Consider the following 19,880-nt stretch of genomic DNA (forward strand, 5'->3'; position numbering starts at 1 on the left):
TTAACATCCAACGCTCAGTTCCTCACATAGAAAATGGATAAGGAAAGATTCAAAATTTATGTTCTATACAAGAAATGCATCATAAAGTTTGCCTTCACAATTGGGTGAGTTTGTTGGTCCTCTCCCTCTTTCTAAAATAACCATACAAACATTACTGTGAAAATTAAAATCATAGTTTAATCCATATAAAAGATTTTACTCCCTTTTTAAGTATTAAATAATTCTATGTATAAAGTATTACTCTTCATTCATCCTGTTAATCCAACTTTATTATGCAAATCATCAGTGGTGTCCATGATATAAAATTATGTTTAGGCGACATGTTCTCAGTATTTGAAGATCTATATCTGATAATATAGCAGTAGACTTATAGAGACTTAGTACGTCTGGCATGAACTGTTTAAGCCAATAGCTTAGTGTTTATAGTCTTAATTTTGTTGAAGTCTAAAATATTTTTGTGATCTTGTTTTTTAAGGCAAAGAAAATAATATTCCTTATAATTAACTGGTGATAGGAAATAAACTTTCCCTGAACTCTGTGTTCCATTATAGCAAATTATCAAACCCAAAGAGGAGGGCATGGGAATCCCTGATCTATAGCCTGTTCATCAGACGAGCAGATGGCCTGTACTTGAGATCAACATCCTAAGTGGAAGGCAGTCTCGTGGGGCTGAGCCCTTAACCCTGTGGTCTGCGCTAACTCCAGGTAGCTAGGGTCAGAACTGTTAGTGTGGGAAAAATAAAACTCCACATATTTGGTGTCAAAAGTGTTGAGATTAGAAAAAAAAATTACCCTTTAGGTCATATTAACTTGCTAAATCTAGTGTCTACCCAGTCTTGCCAGAGGTTTTCCAGGTTGTGGGCATTCTTTCAGCTTAGGGCCCTTAGTGAAAACATTGTGAATCAGAGCCCCTAGCAAAGTAACTATAGACATGTAGCATGAAAAATCAATGACCTTTTCTGGTTACTGTAATGCAATTTAAGCTATACTGTTTCACAGATGGAAATTCTAGGTTTGAAGGGCATTTTTCCACTGAATAGTCTTTTTGTATAGACATTGTACCATTGGCTACTGCACCCAACTGATTTTTGCACTCAGCTTTACTTACCCACCTTCTTCACAGAGATACATGAGCCATCTTACTAGATATTTTCTTGAAGTACAGATCTAGGATTTTTACAGCCTTCCCTTGCTTAAGTCATCTACTGGATTTCTCAGAGAAAGAAATATTTAAATTATTTTTAATGAACTTATATTAGGCCTCAATGGTTAGTTTTCTATGCCAGTGGCTTCTAAACACTGGGACTTGGAAAGTCTCCAGCTGGCAGTATTATAGTCACTTGAGGAATTTAATAAATACACAGATTCCTAGTATCCTAGTCTGTACCTCAGGGAATCTATTTCAATAGATCAAGGGTATACCTAGGACTCTGTATGGTTCACAACTCAAGCTCTAATGAAAGTCTGAGGTGATGCAGGCTTGGAAAATGGACTTAGGTCAGTGGTTCTTAATTATATTGACATATTAGAACCAACTCTTTGACCGTTTTAATTTATACTGGATTGTCATATCAGTGAGGGTCCAGTATACCAGGTGCTATAGTAGAATGTTGAGATGAAGTTTGGTAAGGGAATGGAGAATGACCATTTGAAAGTTTCTCAGATTTTCTTGAAATCATTTGTTCTTGTCCAAGGTTCTTAGTTGTAAACAAGAAACTCTATCATTGATTGTTTAAAATAAAGAGATATGTTTTGGGGTATTTTGCAGCTTATAGAATTTCTGAAGAGTCAAGATTGGCTTCTACCAAGCCAAGAGCAGGGCAGTTGGCAGAAATGCACCACAATGTGGGACTGCTAATAAAAATGTCTCCCATCACTGAGCCTAGGTAAATACAATGTCAGGAAACCCTGTGTGCAAACTCTATCATAGCTAATTCAGAAAATGAAAAGTCTCTGCCCTAAATCTAGTCTCCCTGATTCTGGCACCAAGCAAGTCTTCTCACTTCTACCTGCTAAGTCTCCTATGTGTGCATAATAGAATCCTTAGAATTTAGATGCAACAGAAGCTAGGGAAATGTAGATATTTTTCTCTCCGTAGTGTCTGTAGCACAGGATGGAAAGCTGGGATATGATCAGAGAAGGCATTGGTTGAGCCACTTTTCAGTATCAGCCTCATCAACCTGGGTCCTAGAATCTGGTCCTAGGCTGGAATCATGCAGAGCGCCTTTGAGACGTTGTATTTGCCTCCAGACACTTGTCATTTGCCTGCACCCAGGCTTTCAGCATGGTGTCTCAGTTGAAAGCATATATTTTAAAATAAAATTTTGCACATGTACTTCTATAAAAATAAATTTTGTAAAGCTTATAAAATTTATAAAGTCCTGTTGCAGTTTTCTATTTAATCTGCGTTTTACATGCTCAGGGCTTTACAGATAGAAGCACATAGGTTCATGGTTAAAATGTTTCCCAGAACTATTCAAATAGTTTCCCAGAATTGGGAAACTTGCATTGAATTAGTGTTTTCCTCTCCAATTGAAAAACTAGCCATATGACCTTGAACAAGTGATAGAAGTTATCTGACATCCATTTGTAAGGTGCAGAAGTCAGAACTTGGGTGTTACAGTTCTCTGTCAGATGAGAAGCTGGAGATGTGGAAGGTGTGCCAGCTGTCAGGTGACACCTTTGGCCATGTCTTGCCCTGACACAGAAATTCTGGAACTGAGCCTGGCTTTTCTTGCCTCTTTTTATATGACCTTAAACTTGACCTATACTGCCGTTAACTACTTTGTTGATAAATTACTTACTGTAGTTCATATTTAATTTAGTTTAGAGATGGAATTTTTTTTCAGACACTTTAATAAAGCAGAAGACAAGGGGGTGGTGTCTGTCTATTTTGCTGCTGTCACACAATATCATAGATTGGGTAGCTTGTAAACCTCAGAAACGTATTTCTCATAGTTCTGGAGCCTGGGTGCCTACACGGTTGCAGTCTGGTGAGAAACCCTCTTCCTGCTTGCAGATAGTCCTTTTCTCTTGGCCTTCTCACATGGCAGGGAGAGATAAGACCTCTCTGGGCTCTCTTTTAATAAGAGCATTAATCCTGTTCACAAGGGCCTCACTCCCATGACCTGATCACCAACCAAAGGCCACCCTTCCTAATACCATCACAATGGAGGTTAGGATTCCAATATATGAATTTGGAGGGAGGGTGATACAAACTTCCTGTCCATAGCAGGGAGAGGCTTAGCATACATAAGAAAAATATTAAAGAAAATATGTTAGCATGACAGGAAGTATGTACCATTTTAATCTATCCATTTTCTTTCTTCTCCTTTGAGCCTTCATTCCACTGGAATTGCTACAAAGGGAAAGCAATGACATTTTAAAAGCAATGTTTGGCTTAGTGAGTATTTTCACTAGAGAGGCCATGGGAAAGGACTGCACCAGCTGTCAGAGCTACAAAAACCAATTCCTGGAGAGATTGGGGGCGAAGCAGAGAAGCTCCATTACCTTCTTCCTGCCACTTTTTCTCCTGTTCCTACAACTACAGCTCTGGAAGCCACCTAAAAAAGGAAGAAAGTTACCAGAGCAGCCTGTAATTTTTTAAAAAATAAGTGTTTGTAAAAGATTCATGAGATTCCTTCTATAAACCTCCAAAATAGAAATATGGAGTGGTGACATGAAGTTTGGCAACCATGTTAAGTTAGATAAAGCTGTGTAAATTGATCTTGGTCTTCTGTTACAAAGTATAAACCAGATCTCTGTTCTTGAGTAGTTAAATACTATGTCCTTCTCTACTGAGTTTTGAAAGTTTTGTGTATACTATAAAGGGTATCCAGAAAACATTCTTGGTGATGAATCTCTTTGTAATTACTTTAGCTAAATTCATAATGAAACATTACGAACTATATGAACAGGTCCAACTGCTCTAGAATACCTTTGTGCCAAAGAACCTGAATCTGTAGGATACCATGACACCAATCTTTCCCTCTCAACTGCACCCCAATTGATCCATGTCCTCTAGACATATAAGTCATCCTTCAAGTGTGCGTGATAATTTGGAGAACAAATAGGCATATGCTATCACGTAGCAGAGCACAGATAATTTTTCTTTTGGTAATAATCTTGGGGGAGGTGAGACTTTAAAACTCTACTTCCTACATGAGCAATTACTTGAAATTTAACTGGGAATTATTTACTAAACACAACAGTACTTTCTGTGGTACTGAACCATGACATGCACAACAAACGTGCGGCTCACAGTCTGTTCACGGAAACCCATAATACCCTGTTCAGAGTCATCAATCAGGCTTTCCCGATGTGGGAACATTTATGAGACTAAATATTCTTTGCTTTCAATATTGCTTCAGCTTTTGTTGTTTAGACTTAGTTATTCTTTAGAAAAATATGAAGGGCATAAAAGATAACATCTCTTCAAAATGTGTAAGTTTGAAAAACAAAATTGTTTTTAGGGAATTTGGTTAGTCTACTTGGCAGTAAGCTATGATAATTACCTAAATCAAATGGACTATTAGATACAAACTTATGATACACATCTCTCTTTAATCTTTACTGAAAAAAAAAAAGCTGCAGTACAAATGAAAATGGACATGGAAAACTAATGAACTAATTCCTTCGAACAATGTATTAGGTAGCTATTACCACATGACAACTTACCCCAAAGCTTCGTGGCTTAAAAAGAACAGCAACATGTATCATCTCACAGTGTCTGTGGTTTCTCTGGCTCTTTCTTAAGGCTCTGCTGGGAATGATCTGCTTTCTAACTCAGTTAGATGGCTGTTGGAAGGATTCACTTCCTCTGGGATGTTGCACTGAGGCCTCAGTTCTTTACAGACTCATGTTTGGAGGCCTATCTGTTCCTTGCCATAGAGTCCTGTCCCTACAGTGTCTCATATCAGAACAAGACCAGACAAAAGTCATGGTCTTCTGTAACACAGTCACTAAGTGGCATCCCATCACCTTTATTGTATTCTATTCACTGTTAGCAAATTACTAAGTTTGACCCATACTCAAGGGAGGTGATTACACAAGGGCATGTATACCAGGAGATGGTGTTCACTGGGGGCCATGTCAGGTGCTGGCCACCACAGTAATACTAGAGTGTTGGTATTATAAGCTAGGAATTTTATTTTCTGTTACCCACCCCATGCAAATCAAGGGTTTCTAACCTGAATAGCATTAGAGATATTTAAATCTGAAAAACATACACACAGAATATATATATATATATATATATATACATGGACATATGATTACACATGCACACACACATAGTACTTTTTTGACATGTGAATAGAGTAATAACAATGGGAGATGGTATAGCAGGGTGATAGAGAGACACGGAAATGGAAACATTTCTATCAAGTAGAAAATATCATGTATGTGCTAGAGAACTTGAAAACATCAAGTAGGGTGGGAAGTGAAATTAGATATTCTCCTAAACATTAAGTCAAAATAATTATTTTAAAATTTGATATTCTAAGCCAATGACAATAAGTCTGAATACTTTGAAACATTTGGGGCCTATTGACCGACTGTTAGATATCCCATGTCAATTAAGGGTAACATTTCCAAAGTCAGAGGCTCTCTAAGGACCATTTTCAAGGAATGAGTGGTTGTATGTAAATCTGTACAATTGTCTTTAATGAGCTCACTTTTGATCATAGCTATGTCAAATACATTAGGGGGCATTTATTTATAGATAGGCTATATTATTTTAATTCAGGTTAGTGAAGCTAGTATTACAAAAGAATTGCTATAAAATGGTGGTATTGCATTGAGAAAGTTGAGACCCATTACATTAAGAGCGTATAATCCAGAATAGTTGTGTCACAGTGACTTGGAAAAGCTTTTGCAGAAAACAGAGTTGCTGTTCTAAGTCAAGAGGTTTAGAAATTGAAAGCCAGTGAATCTGACAACTGAAATACTGCTGGTAATCTCAGGAAAGACATGTTAGTGTACTTGTAGGAAACATTGAAAAACTTCTTTGGGAGTGATCTGATTTCCTGTAAGCTGTCTGTCCAGTAAAACTTCTTCTGTATCACTACTACCAATGAAACCTTGAAAATAAGATATAATTTCAGTCTTTGTCTAATTTCTGATATTTTGACTAATGAAATAGGAAAAAAAATAGATGTAGCAGTCTGAAAGAACAAACTAAATAATTAATTAGTCTCTGGAAAATGAATATTTTTTAATGTATTTGGTATTATTTCAGCCCTTTGAAATAAAATGTGTTGTATATATATTGCCCACAGAAGTTTTATGTAGACTTTCCTTAATTAACGTTAGAGGGAGGGAGATATCTTTCTCTGTTTATTTTCATTTTATGGAACACTAATTATCCAAACTGCAGAAGCAGCTGTACAAAGAACTCAAAAATTGAATGTTTAATTTAATCAAGTAGAAAACATCATGTGTGTGCTAGAGAACTTGAAAACATCAAATAGGGTGGGAAGTGAAATGAGATATTCTCCTAAACATTAAGTCAAGATAATTATTTTAAAATTTAATATTCTAAGCCAATGACAATATGTCTGAATACTTTGAAATATTTGGGGCCTATTAACTGACTGTTAGATATCCCATGTCAATTAAGGGTAACATTTCCAAAGTCAGAGACTCTCTGAGGACCATTTTCAAGGAATAAGAGTGGTTGTATGTAAATTCTTTATTTTCTGCCCTAAACAGGCAGTATTTAGAAAAGATAATAGTTTGCAAAATTAGAGCATGTGTTTACTGTCTGAGAATCCTATCAGCATTTCTGATTACTATCACAGTGGAAATATAGAGGGATCTTCTCCATTGAGAATCAGGGAGAATGAGTAATGTTTGGCATATAGATTTGTATATAGAAAACAGGGAGGTTTATTAGTTTTCCACCCATCTCATTACTCACTTTTGACAACTGGTAAGGGAATATATTTTAATTAAGCTTCAGCTTCCTCTTACTGAATGCATATTGTCAATTATATACTAATGCTATTAGGAAATGAGTTGGTTTAATAACAAACATATCAACAATAACTCTTTAAGAATCTGGATTTTAATGGACAGGAAAAACACAGATGTTTTACAAAGGCACTATTCATGATTATTATTATGCTTCAGCCATTGTTTATTTTTTATATGTTTCTAATCACTATATCATTCTAAAACTCTGTATCAGGAAAAATATAAGAACATAAATGTTTAAAGGGTTCTACAGATAATTTACCACTTTTTTCAGCTAAAATTATATATCTTAATCTTTTGCATTTTTGTGTACTTTTTAAAAATATAATTCTCAATGTGTATTTATGGCCTGAAGCTTCTAAATCTTAATAAATCTCATTAATAGGCCACAGATCTGCTCTTTGAACAGATTCTTTGCAAGCAGGTCGGTAACACAAGGAACTAATGTTTGTGCTCTACTTCTTTTTTATTGTTTACTACAAAGACTTTTTCATTAAAAGAATTCAAAGGAGGAAAGTAATATTTTGTTCATTGGCTTGCAGTCTGAAATTGGGGCAATGTGAAATGTGTTGAAATATGGAACATTAAACTAATCTATGTACTACCTACTGGTATGTGCTTACACTGTTGCTTCAACCTTATGCTCTATTCTTACCATAAAGTAAGGCAACAAAAACAACATTTTGCATCCCCAGTGAGGCTATACGCTTGTGAAAAGATATCAGCAACTAAATACCAACCTACATATGAACTTATTTAACGTGTGAGTGTATTTTCTACATTATACCATATAGTTCTAGTTCCTTTCTAGTGAACAGTCAGATCATTTCTTGTCTGTCTACTGGGTAAATATCTTTGATTCTGACTTGATCTGTTTAGGTTTGAATTTTAAATAATAAGCTTTGCTAAATAGATGTATATATATGTATATATGTGTGTGTGTGTGTGCTATATATACACACACATATATGTATATACACATATACATGCTAGGGTTGAAAATAATTGTGACATGTTCTTCACCATCTTAATCCTCTTATCCCTTTATTAAATTTCGATCTTCATATTTAAGATGTCTTAATGCAATTAAAGCATTTAGGCTTTTCAGACAGGGTGGTCTCTCTCTTTCTCTTTCAGAAAACCCAGCTAGCAGACATATTAGGATTTTTCTGACTCTTATGAGAAGAAATAGACTAAAAACCTAGATAAGAAATTGCTAAAAATCTAGTTCCTGCATTCTCAGCTCAGGTGCATGGAGAAAATTGACATGATTCCTAAATCAAATATTCTAGATGAAAATGGTACATAATTTTCCCTAAATATGCTGATCATAGAGCAACAATTAAATTATGCATTGCCAAATATTTCTGAACCTTGATAGCAGTTTCAATAATGAAGACTTGCATTTAACTAAAAATTACGAATTGAACAAGTATATAAACAATCTGGGGTGGAGCTTAATACTTTTCACAAATGACCCGCCTGATATAATTTTTAAAAGACTCATTCATACTTTCCAAAGTTGTGCCTCCAAACACGTGTTTTCCATTTTTCTCATGAACTAAAAGAACACCAGGTTTTGATGGTGACATCACAATTTGAGTGGGGGAAAATATTCATCACAAATATACTTTTCAAATAAAGTAAAGCACAAGCAAATGCTTCTTACCTTTCCTCAAGTTTTTGCTAATTATTTTAAGGCCTTGAATAAAAGACAAGTTTTGCTTTGTTTTTGTTAAGTGTATGTCAGCCCATTTGTAAGACATCTTGAGGAAGTCAAATGATGACTGAGACTTGACCCTTGCCCTCAGGGGGTGGGTTCACTGAAGGAACTACATCAGGTTAATTAGGTGTTAAAAGTGCATAACTTTTGCTTTTTAAAGCTTAATTATTTCCACAAGTATGTGTTTCTCAGAGGCTAGATAACAATAGCAAGCATGACCCTGTGGTAAATTCATGAAAATAAGTACTAAGAAATAGCGATTGTGTCTTCTGCTGCCAGCATGGCTGATTCTGCTTCCATCTTCTAAAAACACTGTATGTTACTTGAAAACTTGAAATTACAGATCCTTTCAGCTAGTATCTCTTTGGGACTTTACTTACTCAGGAAGCCTGTGTGCTAAGACAAATAGCAGAGAGCAATCTCATTGAGGCCTTCGAGAAGAGTGAATTTCTTGACTAGCTAAAATGTGTAGTAAAGAAAAATAATTAGTAAAAATCCAAAAGCTTACCAAATTATGATTTTTAAAAATATCTTAGCAAAATTTCAGAAATCACTAAATTTGTTTCTACTGTTAGAGTTTTTCTACTTTAACAAGGCTTGTGAAGGAAGGGGAATTTTTCTCTCCGTGACATTTCACTTAGCTTCAAAGGCTGAACAGTAAGTGGAAATTTTAGAATTCTGTAGTTATCTCATCAAGTAACCAAAGATTGACTTAGATATGATGCTTAAATTACTAACTTCCTGTTTTAATTGCTTTATATTACTTAAATATTAATTTGATTCAGATTCACCTTTGCCTCAATTCAAGTGTCATGTATTTTTCTGATTCTTAAGATATTTTAGATGAGAAACAAAAGTCTTTTAGTCAAAATGCCAGATTCATTCAATTTTTTTCTTTTACAAAGGAGAATGTAAACTATATACTGTTTGCAAATTACAAAATTATAATTTTGGTAAATATATTGATAATTTTTAGTGAGCTAGGAAATAAAATACTTGTCACACACAGGTTGCTATGTAACATAGAAGTGTGGATTTTAACTTCCCCTTTAAATTTTCAACTAGCTACCTTGAAATTTTGGAAAAGGTGATTTTTTTTCTCTGAAATGTATTACTTATTAATCAACATGTATAAAGTTACTTCCTGTAGCTTTATGTTAATGTATGTTAGAGTTCAGTGTTTTGTTTCCTGAACAAAATTTTGTGATCATTCCAAAACTTAAAGTGCAGCATTTATGTCAGTTTCAACTAAATTTACTGGTGGAAGATCAAGGCAGAATCAGTTTTTAAGCAAATTAAATTAATATATGAATTAACTGTTTTATACAAATTGGTTTAACAATGTAACTGAAAAATCCAAGAAAATTGCTTTAGGCATTTTTGGACCCCAATGTCCAAAGGGAGATTTCCTCTTTCTCTCTTTCATCTGTCTCTTTTCCATCCCTGTACTTGGTTTTTTATTCTTATGTGGTTTCTAAATAGTATCAAACATAACCACAAGCTGCTCCAGGTTTATTATATCTATTAGTTTAGTAAACTCAGTGGAAAGAGAGTGTCTCTGTGTCAGTAATTTTACCAAATATCTTGCTTCTCACTCTCATTAAGCTTGTTTATGAAACATGTCTTTATTTCCTGATTCAATTACTATAGCCCCTGTGGATGATCATTTTATTAACCAGGCCTAGTTAATATGCCCACCTCTGGAGCCAGGTCAGCTCACCCAAACTACATGGATGAGTGCAAGGACTGGGTGCATTCCCAGGAGAAAATCGCAGTGCCATCCCCACAGCATAGGGAACAGGTGGTACCAGACCCAAATGACAGAGTGTTGTCTCTTAAAATCATGTGCCGAATGTTCATGTCTCTCCCCTAGTTCTTATGTTCAAATCCTAATTTCCAGTGTGATGGTATTAGGAGGTGAGGCCTTACTGCAGTCATTAGGTCACAAAGGTAGAGTCTTCATGAATGGGATTAGTTCCTGTATCCTCTACCATGTGAGGATGGTGAGAAGACAGCAGTCTACAAACTAGGAAGCCAGCCCTCACCAAGTAGTGGATCTGCCTGCACCTTGATCTTGGACTGCTTAGCCCCCAGAAATGTAAGAAATAAATATTTGTTGTTTAAGCCATCCAGTTAATAGTAAATTATTACAACAGACTGAACTGTAAGAAATTATTTGGGTCATCTTTCTATCTTAGTAAATGTATAACATGAAGACACTGGCCACGTGATGTAAATTTTGGTGCTTGTTTACTAATTAAGTAATATCAGATTTTTAGGGGATCTTACAGTACAGCTGGATAGACTCTTGAAATAATGCCAACCACAGTTATTTTTAGACAATTGTGAAATGCACTGTAAATTATATATTACTAAAAATAATTTTAAAGTTTAAAAAACATTTACTTTAGTAAAAATTAGCTACTGTAGTAGTAATACTCAATTGACTCATCTTCATTCCATCATCCTCCTTGGGAGTGGAAGGAGATTTGCCATGCTCTAAACATCAGTCCTTATTTTGTTGCAATTCAAGGAAATGGTTTGAGAACTACTATTCTGCCACATTATCAGCCTTGCCTTAATTGGCTTTTTTTCCTGGGAAAAGAATGAGAGCTTTCATTTATTTATATTGTTTATCATAATGCTTAGCTTTGGTTTCCTTTAGCATATTGAATTCTTTCCAGACGTGATTTGTATTGAATATTGAACTTGTCCTTCCCCCACGCAAGTATTCCCCATTACCCATCAAACTTTTTCTGTATAGCAATATGACATAATCTGGTGCACAGTGTTTTTTACTTATATATGCTTTGTCCATGTTCTTCAACTAAATGTGAGTCCTAAGAAGGCAGAGTTTGCTGTGTCTGTGTTCATATGTATATGTGTATTTTTGTTTGGGTTACTGATTTATTTCTAGCATGGTGCTTGGTACATAGTAGGTGATTACTCACTATATGTTCACTAATATGTAATGTGCAAAAATGTACATATACTTGCAAATATGATCAGAACATCATAGATTTGTGTAGTATCTTGCCTTTCTTGTTGAAGTATTGTACTTCTCTGATGGTTTCTGTTTATGCTGCACCTATTTACTGTATTCCCAAAGGTGTGTGAAGTATTAACAGAAAAGTGCTAAGACTATATGTTATCAGTTGAATTTATGGACTGGTAAAAATGAATAAATTCCAAATTGTAGGCTAATATCATTTATAAATATGAATTCCTTATCCCAGGGATTTAGAGATGATTTATTATTAAAAAGCCTGCTGCAGTAATTTTCCACATATTCAAACTAAAGAAGAGTAGTAATATCATTGCAATAGTTGGAGCAAATCATGTGATAAAAACCATCATCTGGTCATGATAAACTCTTAGCAAAGTCAGGGTAGAAGTAAAATTTCTTGACTTGGTAATGATCACATGCCAAATATTTAAAGCAAACATCTAACTTAGTATGTGTTACGAGCATTGTCTTTAAAATAAAGAACAAGAAAAGAATGGCCACAGTCAGCATTTCTGTTCAACTTTGTTCTGGGTGTCCTAACTAGTACAGTAAGACAAAAGAGAGAAATATAAGGCTAAAGGACTGGAAAATAAGAAACAAAACCCATCAATATTTGCAAATGATATGATTATGTTGAAACCTTGAGGAACTACAGACATAATTTAAAGAATCAAGGAAGTTTTACATATATAATCAACATATTAATAAACTTTTCCTTCAACAGCAACATCAAATAGAAACTTTAACTTTTTTTAAATGTCTCTATCTTTTATTAAATAGAATTATACTGAGTGAGTTGTGGGTGTTCCCTTGATGATCTCTTGTTTCAGCTTATAGGATCTATAATTACTACTTTGATTCATTAATCTTGCAATGAATTTGATTTCTTAATGTATTTATATTTCTGTTGAAATTATTTACCTTCATTTTTAGACGTAGCTCAAAATTATTGAGGGAAGAATGTTTAGAAAAATATAAAAACAGAAACTAAAAGCCAAGAGTAAAACTCCTTTTGAATTAGAAGAGTTCACTAACCATTCCCTAGTGCACTGTTAAGCAATGACGGTTTTTGTTATCTATATACTAGGTGTTTCTGTTTCAGGTTTATACTTGCTTTCTCACCGCATTATCGTGTGAATATTCATTGTCTGTTAGTTACCTGCTTTGTTGCTTAAGGGAGTTGATGATGTGCCAGTTTATTAATCTTTCACAATGTTAGGCATTTCAGTGTATAAGATACATTTTGGAAAAAGCCTTGTGGTTTCGCTTTTGTGAAATTTTTTGCAAAAAAAATTTTGACTTCCTTATATGACATCCTAATATTCCATAAGGCAGCTGCAGCTTAGTTAATTATATGGTGTCTAGAAATCAAATTAGGCAGCAACTTACATTTTTAACTGAATCTCTGCCTTGAATCATAGAACTTCAGAAGTGTTTTGAATTTGTAGAAATGTGAATGCCATGCAGAAAATATTTAATGTAGATCATGTGTATAGTATTTCTAGGTGGATATCAGAAATGTAGCTATTATTGTGATGAAATACTGCTCTTGATGTAAAAAAGCAACTTGTTAAATACTTCGTAGATTTGAGGTTTGTACATTAACATTTCTAATTTATAGTGTGAGAGAATGTTTCTCATAATTCATAACATTGAACAGTTTATAGCTATGCTGAGGCATGATTTGAAGAGCACTATAATGATGAATAATATGTCACCTAGTGAGTGTTTTTAAGCATAGCCAGTGTGCTTCTTGCACAAGAACTAATGTAAAATGGTAGAAATTCATCTATTTGTAGAAAAGTACTAATGTCCATAAGGAAAGCTATTTCTTTTGAAACTTCACAGATCTGAAGGTGCTGGTTTTGGAATACATTGGAATGGATTGTCCGATGGACTTGGGCCCATGAAATTAACAAGATTTGTAAACCAGAAACACCATTAATGAATCTGCCTTAATGGATTCTCTAGTCAATGCAAAAATCCTTTATCAAGGGAGAGAAAAATCTTCATTGGAGTTTTTAAAACTTAGTTTATGCTTTGGCCATACACTTAGGAAACAGACAAATTCTACATGGAAGTGTGATTCAGAATTTTATTTTAATGGTAATATAAAAAAATTTTAGTCTGTGTTTACAGAATTAATGTTTTCTTTGTTTTTCTGGGCTCCTTCAGAATTAGAATTTCAAATTCTACTAAGTGGTGTGTGTGTTTTATAGGATTGTTAGAAGACTTAGGGGCATCAATTAAATATTTTGGTTCTTTGATTTCTTCTAATCGATTTTATTGAAAAATTCTGTGCAGTGATGCTAATCTGTATTTTAAAAATTAATTAGGGTATTTGTACATAGTCCTTACATATTTCAAAGACACTATACTTTCAGAGATAAACTAAACCATTCATTGGTCAGAGTGGTAAAATAGATTTTATTCAGTAACTACTAACAGGAGGGAAAACAGCTGAGCTCCCCTCTGCTCTGCAGAAGTGACTGGGCCTTTTAAGGGGAATGAAGGAATAGGGAGGGATAGAATGGCATTCAAGTGAAAAATTACAGAAGGTTGGTCCATATATATGTGAGTAGGCCAGCTGTGTCTGTTGGTGGGTAATTATTGAAGTTAGGATGCTGTCCTCCTACAGAGTCTGTGAGACCAAGCCCCGTCCTTCCTGACAATGACACAAAAGAATGGCTTCTTAGTCCTTGAGAAAGACAGTTCTGACTTGTGGGAGATAAATACGCATCTCAAAGGGACAGAGAAAGGATTCACAATTGTAAGCCCATTTTAGTAAATGCTCTAAAGGGAGGTTAAGGTCTTGTCCTCTGGTATTGGCTAGAACAAACACTAAATTCTAAAGGTCCTGTCCTCTGGTATTGGCTAGAACAAACACTAAATTCTACCGGCCTTGTTATTTTGGAGGCAGGCATGTTAGTCGGGGCTGGGTTCATCCTCAGGCGCAGGGCCTTCATGCTGCCGGGGGGACCTGCTGGGGTTTTGTCGTCTCCTCGTACAGAGGCAGCGTGTGCTGAGAGTGCTGCAGTTCTTCTCATTACTTCATATTAAACAAAATTCAAATGAAAAAATTCCTGGTTTTCAATAGAAAATAGATATTTATTTGCTATCTAAAGGAATAAAGGAGATATGCTTTCCTGAATTGAAACTTCAGTTTTTTGTTTGTGCAAATGAGACATTGCGAAGAGTTACAAATATATTTCCTTTTTTCTTTTTTCTTTTTTTTTTGAGGGAAAGTGAATTCACATGGTTTTAAACCTAAACCATATACAGTTGTAAGTGGAAAGCCTCCTACCACCATGACCCCTTCTGCCTAATCCCAACCTCTGCCCCTGGGTTTTCCTTCGTACCCTCCAGCTTTCTTCAGATTCACAATGGTGTATTTATGATTTAGGTGTGTTACATTTATCATGTTTATTTTATTCTGTTGACCTGAGTTTGGGTGGATTTTTGCCATTTTTGAAAAGTTTTCCCAACTTTGTTGTCAGATGAACAAAGTGGCTGTTGTGTTTCATTAAAATGTGATCTCCAGCATTTGTGTAATCAACAGGGTTGGCATATTTTGTATATTAAAATCATATACATCAGTAAGTTATAGGAAGACATATTACTATGGAAACAGTACAAAACTCTGAGTAATCAAGGTGTTAGCTACCTTTGCCATTCAGAGAAAAGCAAAATGAGAGTGTCTTCGAGAACAGTCAGGTTTCTGACTCTGTATCTTCAAAGTTCAGACAGCCACATTGTTTGGAAAGCACCACTGCATTTCTCTTAAATGCACACTATCTGTACCTACAGCATTTCTTTTCTCATCTTGTCTTTAGATAACCCCACTAACTCTGATTGTATATCTTACTTTCTTCCTTTCCCCATGCCTAGCAGGGTGAAGCTGCTAAGGGAAGGGCATTTGTTGAAATTAACCATTCACAGAGTATGGGAAGAAGACTGATATTCTGTGAGCACCCTGTGCCATGCACTTCCATATATGCTGTCATGGACATTTAGAAAGGTCCTGTGGTATGTGTGTTAATGGCTTGACCATACAGAGTTGAGGATTCCCAGGCCCAGAAATGTAAATAACTCCCTACACCATAAGGCAATAAGTGACTGAGCTGTATTTGGACCTCATGCATCACAAAGCTCACCGACTCATTGAGGCTTTAGTAGAAGAGCTGCTTAATTTTAACAAAAAGGAAAAAAGGACATGCACTCACTCTAAAATGGAAGCCATATTATTAACATTTAGTGGACTTTTGACTTTAGTTTATCCTAAAAATAAAACTACATAGTTTATATTCCTCTTTAGATTATTTTATAATTCACTCTTCTTTCCTTGGCTATTTGGGGATGGTATCTTCTGGGTGTGGAGGTTGGTATCATCTTTCCATGACTGTGGAATGTGGAGCAGAGAGGAATTAGAGGAATCCTGGCCTTGGCATGCTTGGGAACCCAGAACCAGTCTGTTACCAGTCTTTGAAGAGGAATAAAGAGTAAGAAATGGAGCTGGAGCACCATGGTCTGCTCCCAGGAAGTGGCAAGAATAGATGTTCTCCATTCCAGGGAAGAACCTTGGAGAACAGAGCATAAACACATAGCCTGAGAGAAAGTCCTGTCAAGGGAAAGAGACTTTCTTATAATGGAGCACCTGTAGCCTGGCCCTGAAGATTGGGATGAAGATACTAAATTTGACTACTTTAGATATCACTGTTCTTTCTCAGACCATAACTCCTGGCCAGCATGAAGCTGAGGACTTCCCAGGACTTGTTCTGTATCATTCTAAATGTGAGATGCTGTGGCCCTTTTCTGCTCTTCTGGGAAATGCCCTTCTCGCTGCAGTAGGATCTTAAATTGACTGTAGCCTCAAGATCCAGACAGTTTCCTGGCCTGGGCTACCTTAATCAGCTGCAAGTGGGGGGTGTATTAATTTATTTTTAATTTTGCAGAGAAGTCGAGTAAAAGCTTAAGTCAGTTTAAAAGATAATTGTTTAAAAAGTAAAATTTCAATGGGAATACTTGCTTCTGGGAAGAATAGATCTTGGACACTGGCTCTGTTTTATTGCCAGGATTGGCTTGGTGGGATACATTTCAGAGAGTACTGGGGAGCCATAACACTGTTTTTCCAATAGAACTCACCTTAATTATCCATTTATCTTAATTATCTTTGCTTCCAGGGACCATTGTGTAGCTTACTTTATTTTGGGTTGGATTCCTAATTCTATACTTTAGGGAATATTGTAAACAGTGTTTTTATGCCCTTTTTTTTACCCCTCTCTGTGATTCTTTGTGGGATGGGGTATGGTGGTGGTGCAGAAACCTATCAGAATGACCTGGGGTTTCTTTTTTTTTTTTGAGAGGGCATCTCTCATATTTATTGATCAAATGGTTGTTAACAACAATAAAATTCTGTATAGGGGAGAGTCAATGCTCAATGCACAATCATTAATCCATCTCAAGCCTAATTCTCGTCAGTCTCCAATCTTCTGAAGCATAACGAACAAGTTCTTACATGGTGAACGAATTCTTACATAGTGAATAAGTTCTTACATGGTGAACAGTACAAGGGCATTCATCACAGAAATTTTAGGTTTTGATCATGCATTATGAACTATAAACAATCAGGTCAAATATGAATATTCGCTTGATTTTTATACTTGATTTATATGTGGATCCCACATTTCTACCTTTATTATTATTATTATTTTTATTTTTAATAAAATGCTGAAGTGGTAGGTGCAAGATAAAGGTAGAAAACATAGTTTAGTGTTGTAAGAGAGCAATTGTAGATGATCAGGTGTGTGCCTGCAGACTATGTGTTAATCCAAGCTAGACAAGGGCATTAAAACATCCACGGATGCAGAAGATTTCTCTCAAAATGGGGGGGGGGTGAGGTTCTAAGCCTCACCACTGTTGATCCCCAATTTCTCACCTCATGGCCCCCCTGTGACTGTGCCTGTCTTAGGTTGTTCCTCCCTTGAGGAATCTTACCCGTCTCTGGCTAACCAGTCATCTTCCAGGGCCATACAGGGAGATGTAAAGTTGGTAAGTGAGAGAGAAGCCATATTGTTTGAAAAGGTTAGCTTTTTACTTCTTTGCAGATATATGCCCTGTGGCTTCTATGCTCAGTTGAGGTATCTTTACCACTTGGAGGAATTATGATACTCGGTAAATTCGATATGAGGCACGAATTCTATTTAAGGGTTGTAATTAGGAAGGAAGAAGAAAAGCTATCGAGGTAGCAGACGGAAGAAAACATGGGAGGATTGATTATTTCTTTGACATATCTTATTGTAGAGTAACTTAATTATGTATAGGTTTTAAACTACCAATTAACTTGCGCACACACATTAACATAATAGGAATAGAGTTACATAACCAAAGCAGATCTATAATTACCAGCCATCTCCAGTGAAGCCAAGAAAACCAGTTAGGCATCCTAGGCATTTGTGAAAATTTGTCTATGATATGATGGATATTGTCCAACTGTACTTGAACACTCTGAGAGAAATCAGACAAATTAAAACAACCCATTCCTGGGAACTGTTCACATCCCATATGTTCTTTTAACAGTAGATAGTCTGTAGTCATAAGCTTTTGGAGCACTACAACTTGCACTTCTCCGAATTCTTGGTTGAGTTCCAACAGTATAGATCCAGTCAAATTTGTTGCTTTAATGAAAGCACAGGCCAGCTTAGGTATCTCCTTCTTCATTCCAATGCCAAGTCCAAGAACCGGTGGGATGGATGCAGCTACAACTGCAGCATCACCTGGATCTTTGTTGAGGTTTTATGATGATCATCTTCTGGTATGACTCTTCCAGAGAGTGCTGATGTTGGAAGTTCTTCTTCATAGCGTATCTTAGTTCATTTCCTGGGTAGCCAAATTAGGCTTTGATACTCTTTATAAACACAAACAGGCCCTTTGCCCTCACTTTGATATGCCCTTTATACCTTTGTGTAGAACTCATTGGAGGTCACCACACAGGAACTGCATTTTTTATTTTTATTTTTTATCATTAATCTACACTTACATGACAAATATTATGTTTACTAGGCTCTCCCCTATACCAGGTCCCCCCTGTAAACCCCTTTACAGTCACTGTCAATCAGCATAGCAAAATGTTGTAGAATCACTACTTGTCTTCTCTGTGTTGTACAGCCCTCCCCTTTCTCCCATCCCACCATGCATGCTAATCTTAATACACCCCTTTTTCTTCCTCCCCCCTTATCCCTCCATACCCCTCCATCCTCCCCAGTCCCTTTCCCTTTGGTACCTGTTAGTCCATTCTTGAGTTCTGAGATTCTGCTGCTGTTTTGTTCCTTCAGTTTTTCCTTTGTTCTTATACTCCTCAGATGAGTGAAATCATTTGGTATTTCTCTTTCTCCACTTGGCTTATTTCGCTGAGCATAATACCCTCCAGCTCCATCCATGTTGCTGCAAATGGTAGGATTTGCCCTTTTCTTATGGCTGAGTAGTATTTCATTGTGTATATGTACCACATCTTCTTTATCCATTCATCTACCGATGGACATTTAGGTTGCTTCCAATTCTTATCTATTGTAAATAGTGCTGCGAAAAACATAGGGGTGCATCTGTCTTTCTCAAACTTGATTGCTGCGTTCTAAGGGTAAATTCCTAGGAGTGGAATTCCTGGGTCAAATGGTAGGTCTGTTTTGAGCATTTTGATGAACCTCCATAGTGCTTTCCACAATGGTTGAACTAATTTACATTCCCACCAGCAGTGTAGGAGGGTTCCCCTTTCTCCACAGCCTTGCCAACATTTGTTGTTGTTTGTCTTTTGGATGGCAGCTATCCTTACTGGTGTGAGGTGATACCTCATTGTAGTTTTAATTAGCATTTCTCTGATAATTAGCGATGTGGAGCATCTTTTCATGTGTCTGTTGGCCATCTGTATTTCCTTTTTAGAGAACTGTCTGTTCAGTTCCTCTGCCCATTTTTTAATTGGGTTATTTGTTTTTTGTTTGTTGAGGCGTGTGAGCCCTTTATATATTCTGGACGTCAAGCCTTTATTGGATCTGTCATTTTCAAATATATTCTCCCATACTGTAGGGTACCTTTTTGTTCTATTCATGGTGTCTTTCGCTGTACAGAAGCTTTTCAGCTTAATGTAGTCCCACTTGCTCATTTTTGCTGTTGTTTTCCTTGCCC

At 36.0% G+C, this 19,880-nt stretch overlaps 1 protein-coding gene across 6 annotated transcripts in view; it reads left to right on the top strand.

The window, feature by feature from the left end:
* The window catches only part of CRPPA (CDP-L-ribitol pyrophosphorylase A), a 326,915-nt gene that overhangs the window by 223,266 nt on the left and 83,769 nt on the right, over window positions 1-19,880 (top strand). Inside the window, exon 10 of one of the 6 annotated variants that reach the window (XM_073238748.1) lies at window positions 552-18,968. The exons of the other annotated variants lie outside the window; for them this stretch is intronic. Within the exon in view, the coding sequence (XP_073094849.1) occupies window positions 552-599 (48 nt within the window). The 3' untranslated portion in view covers window positions 600-18,968. Of the gene's footprint in view, window positions 1-551; window positions 18,969-19,880 lie in introns of those variants that run through there. 6 annotated transcript variants of the gene reach the window in all.

The sequence above is a fragment of the Manis javanica genome, chromosome 6, assembly GCF_040802235.1.
Source record: "Manis javanica isolate MJ-LG chromosome 6, MJ_LKY, whole genome shotgun sequence".
NCBI classification, from domain to species: Eukaryota; Metazoa; Chordata; class Mammalia; order Pholidota; family Manidae; genus Manis; species Manis javanica.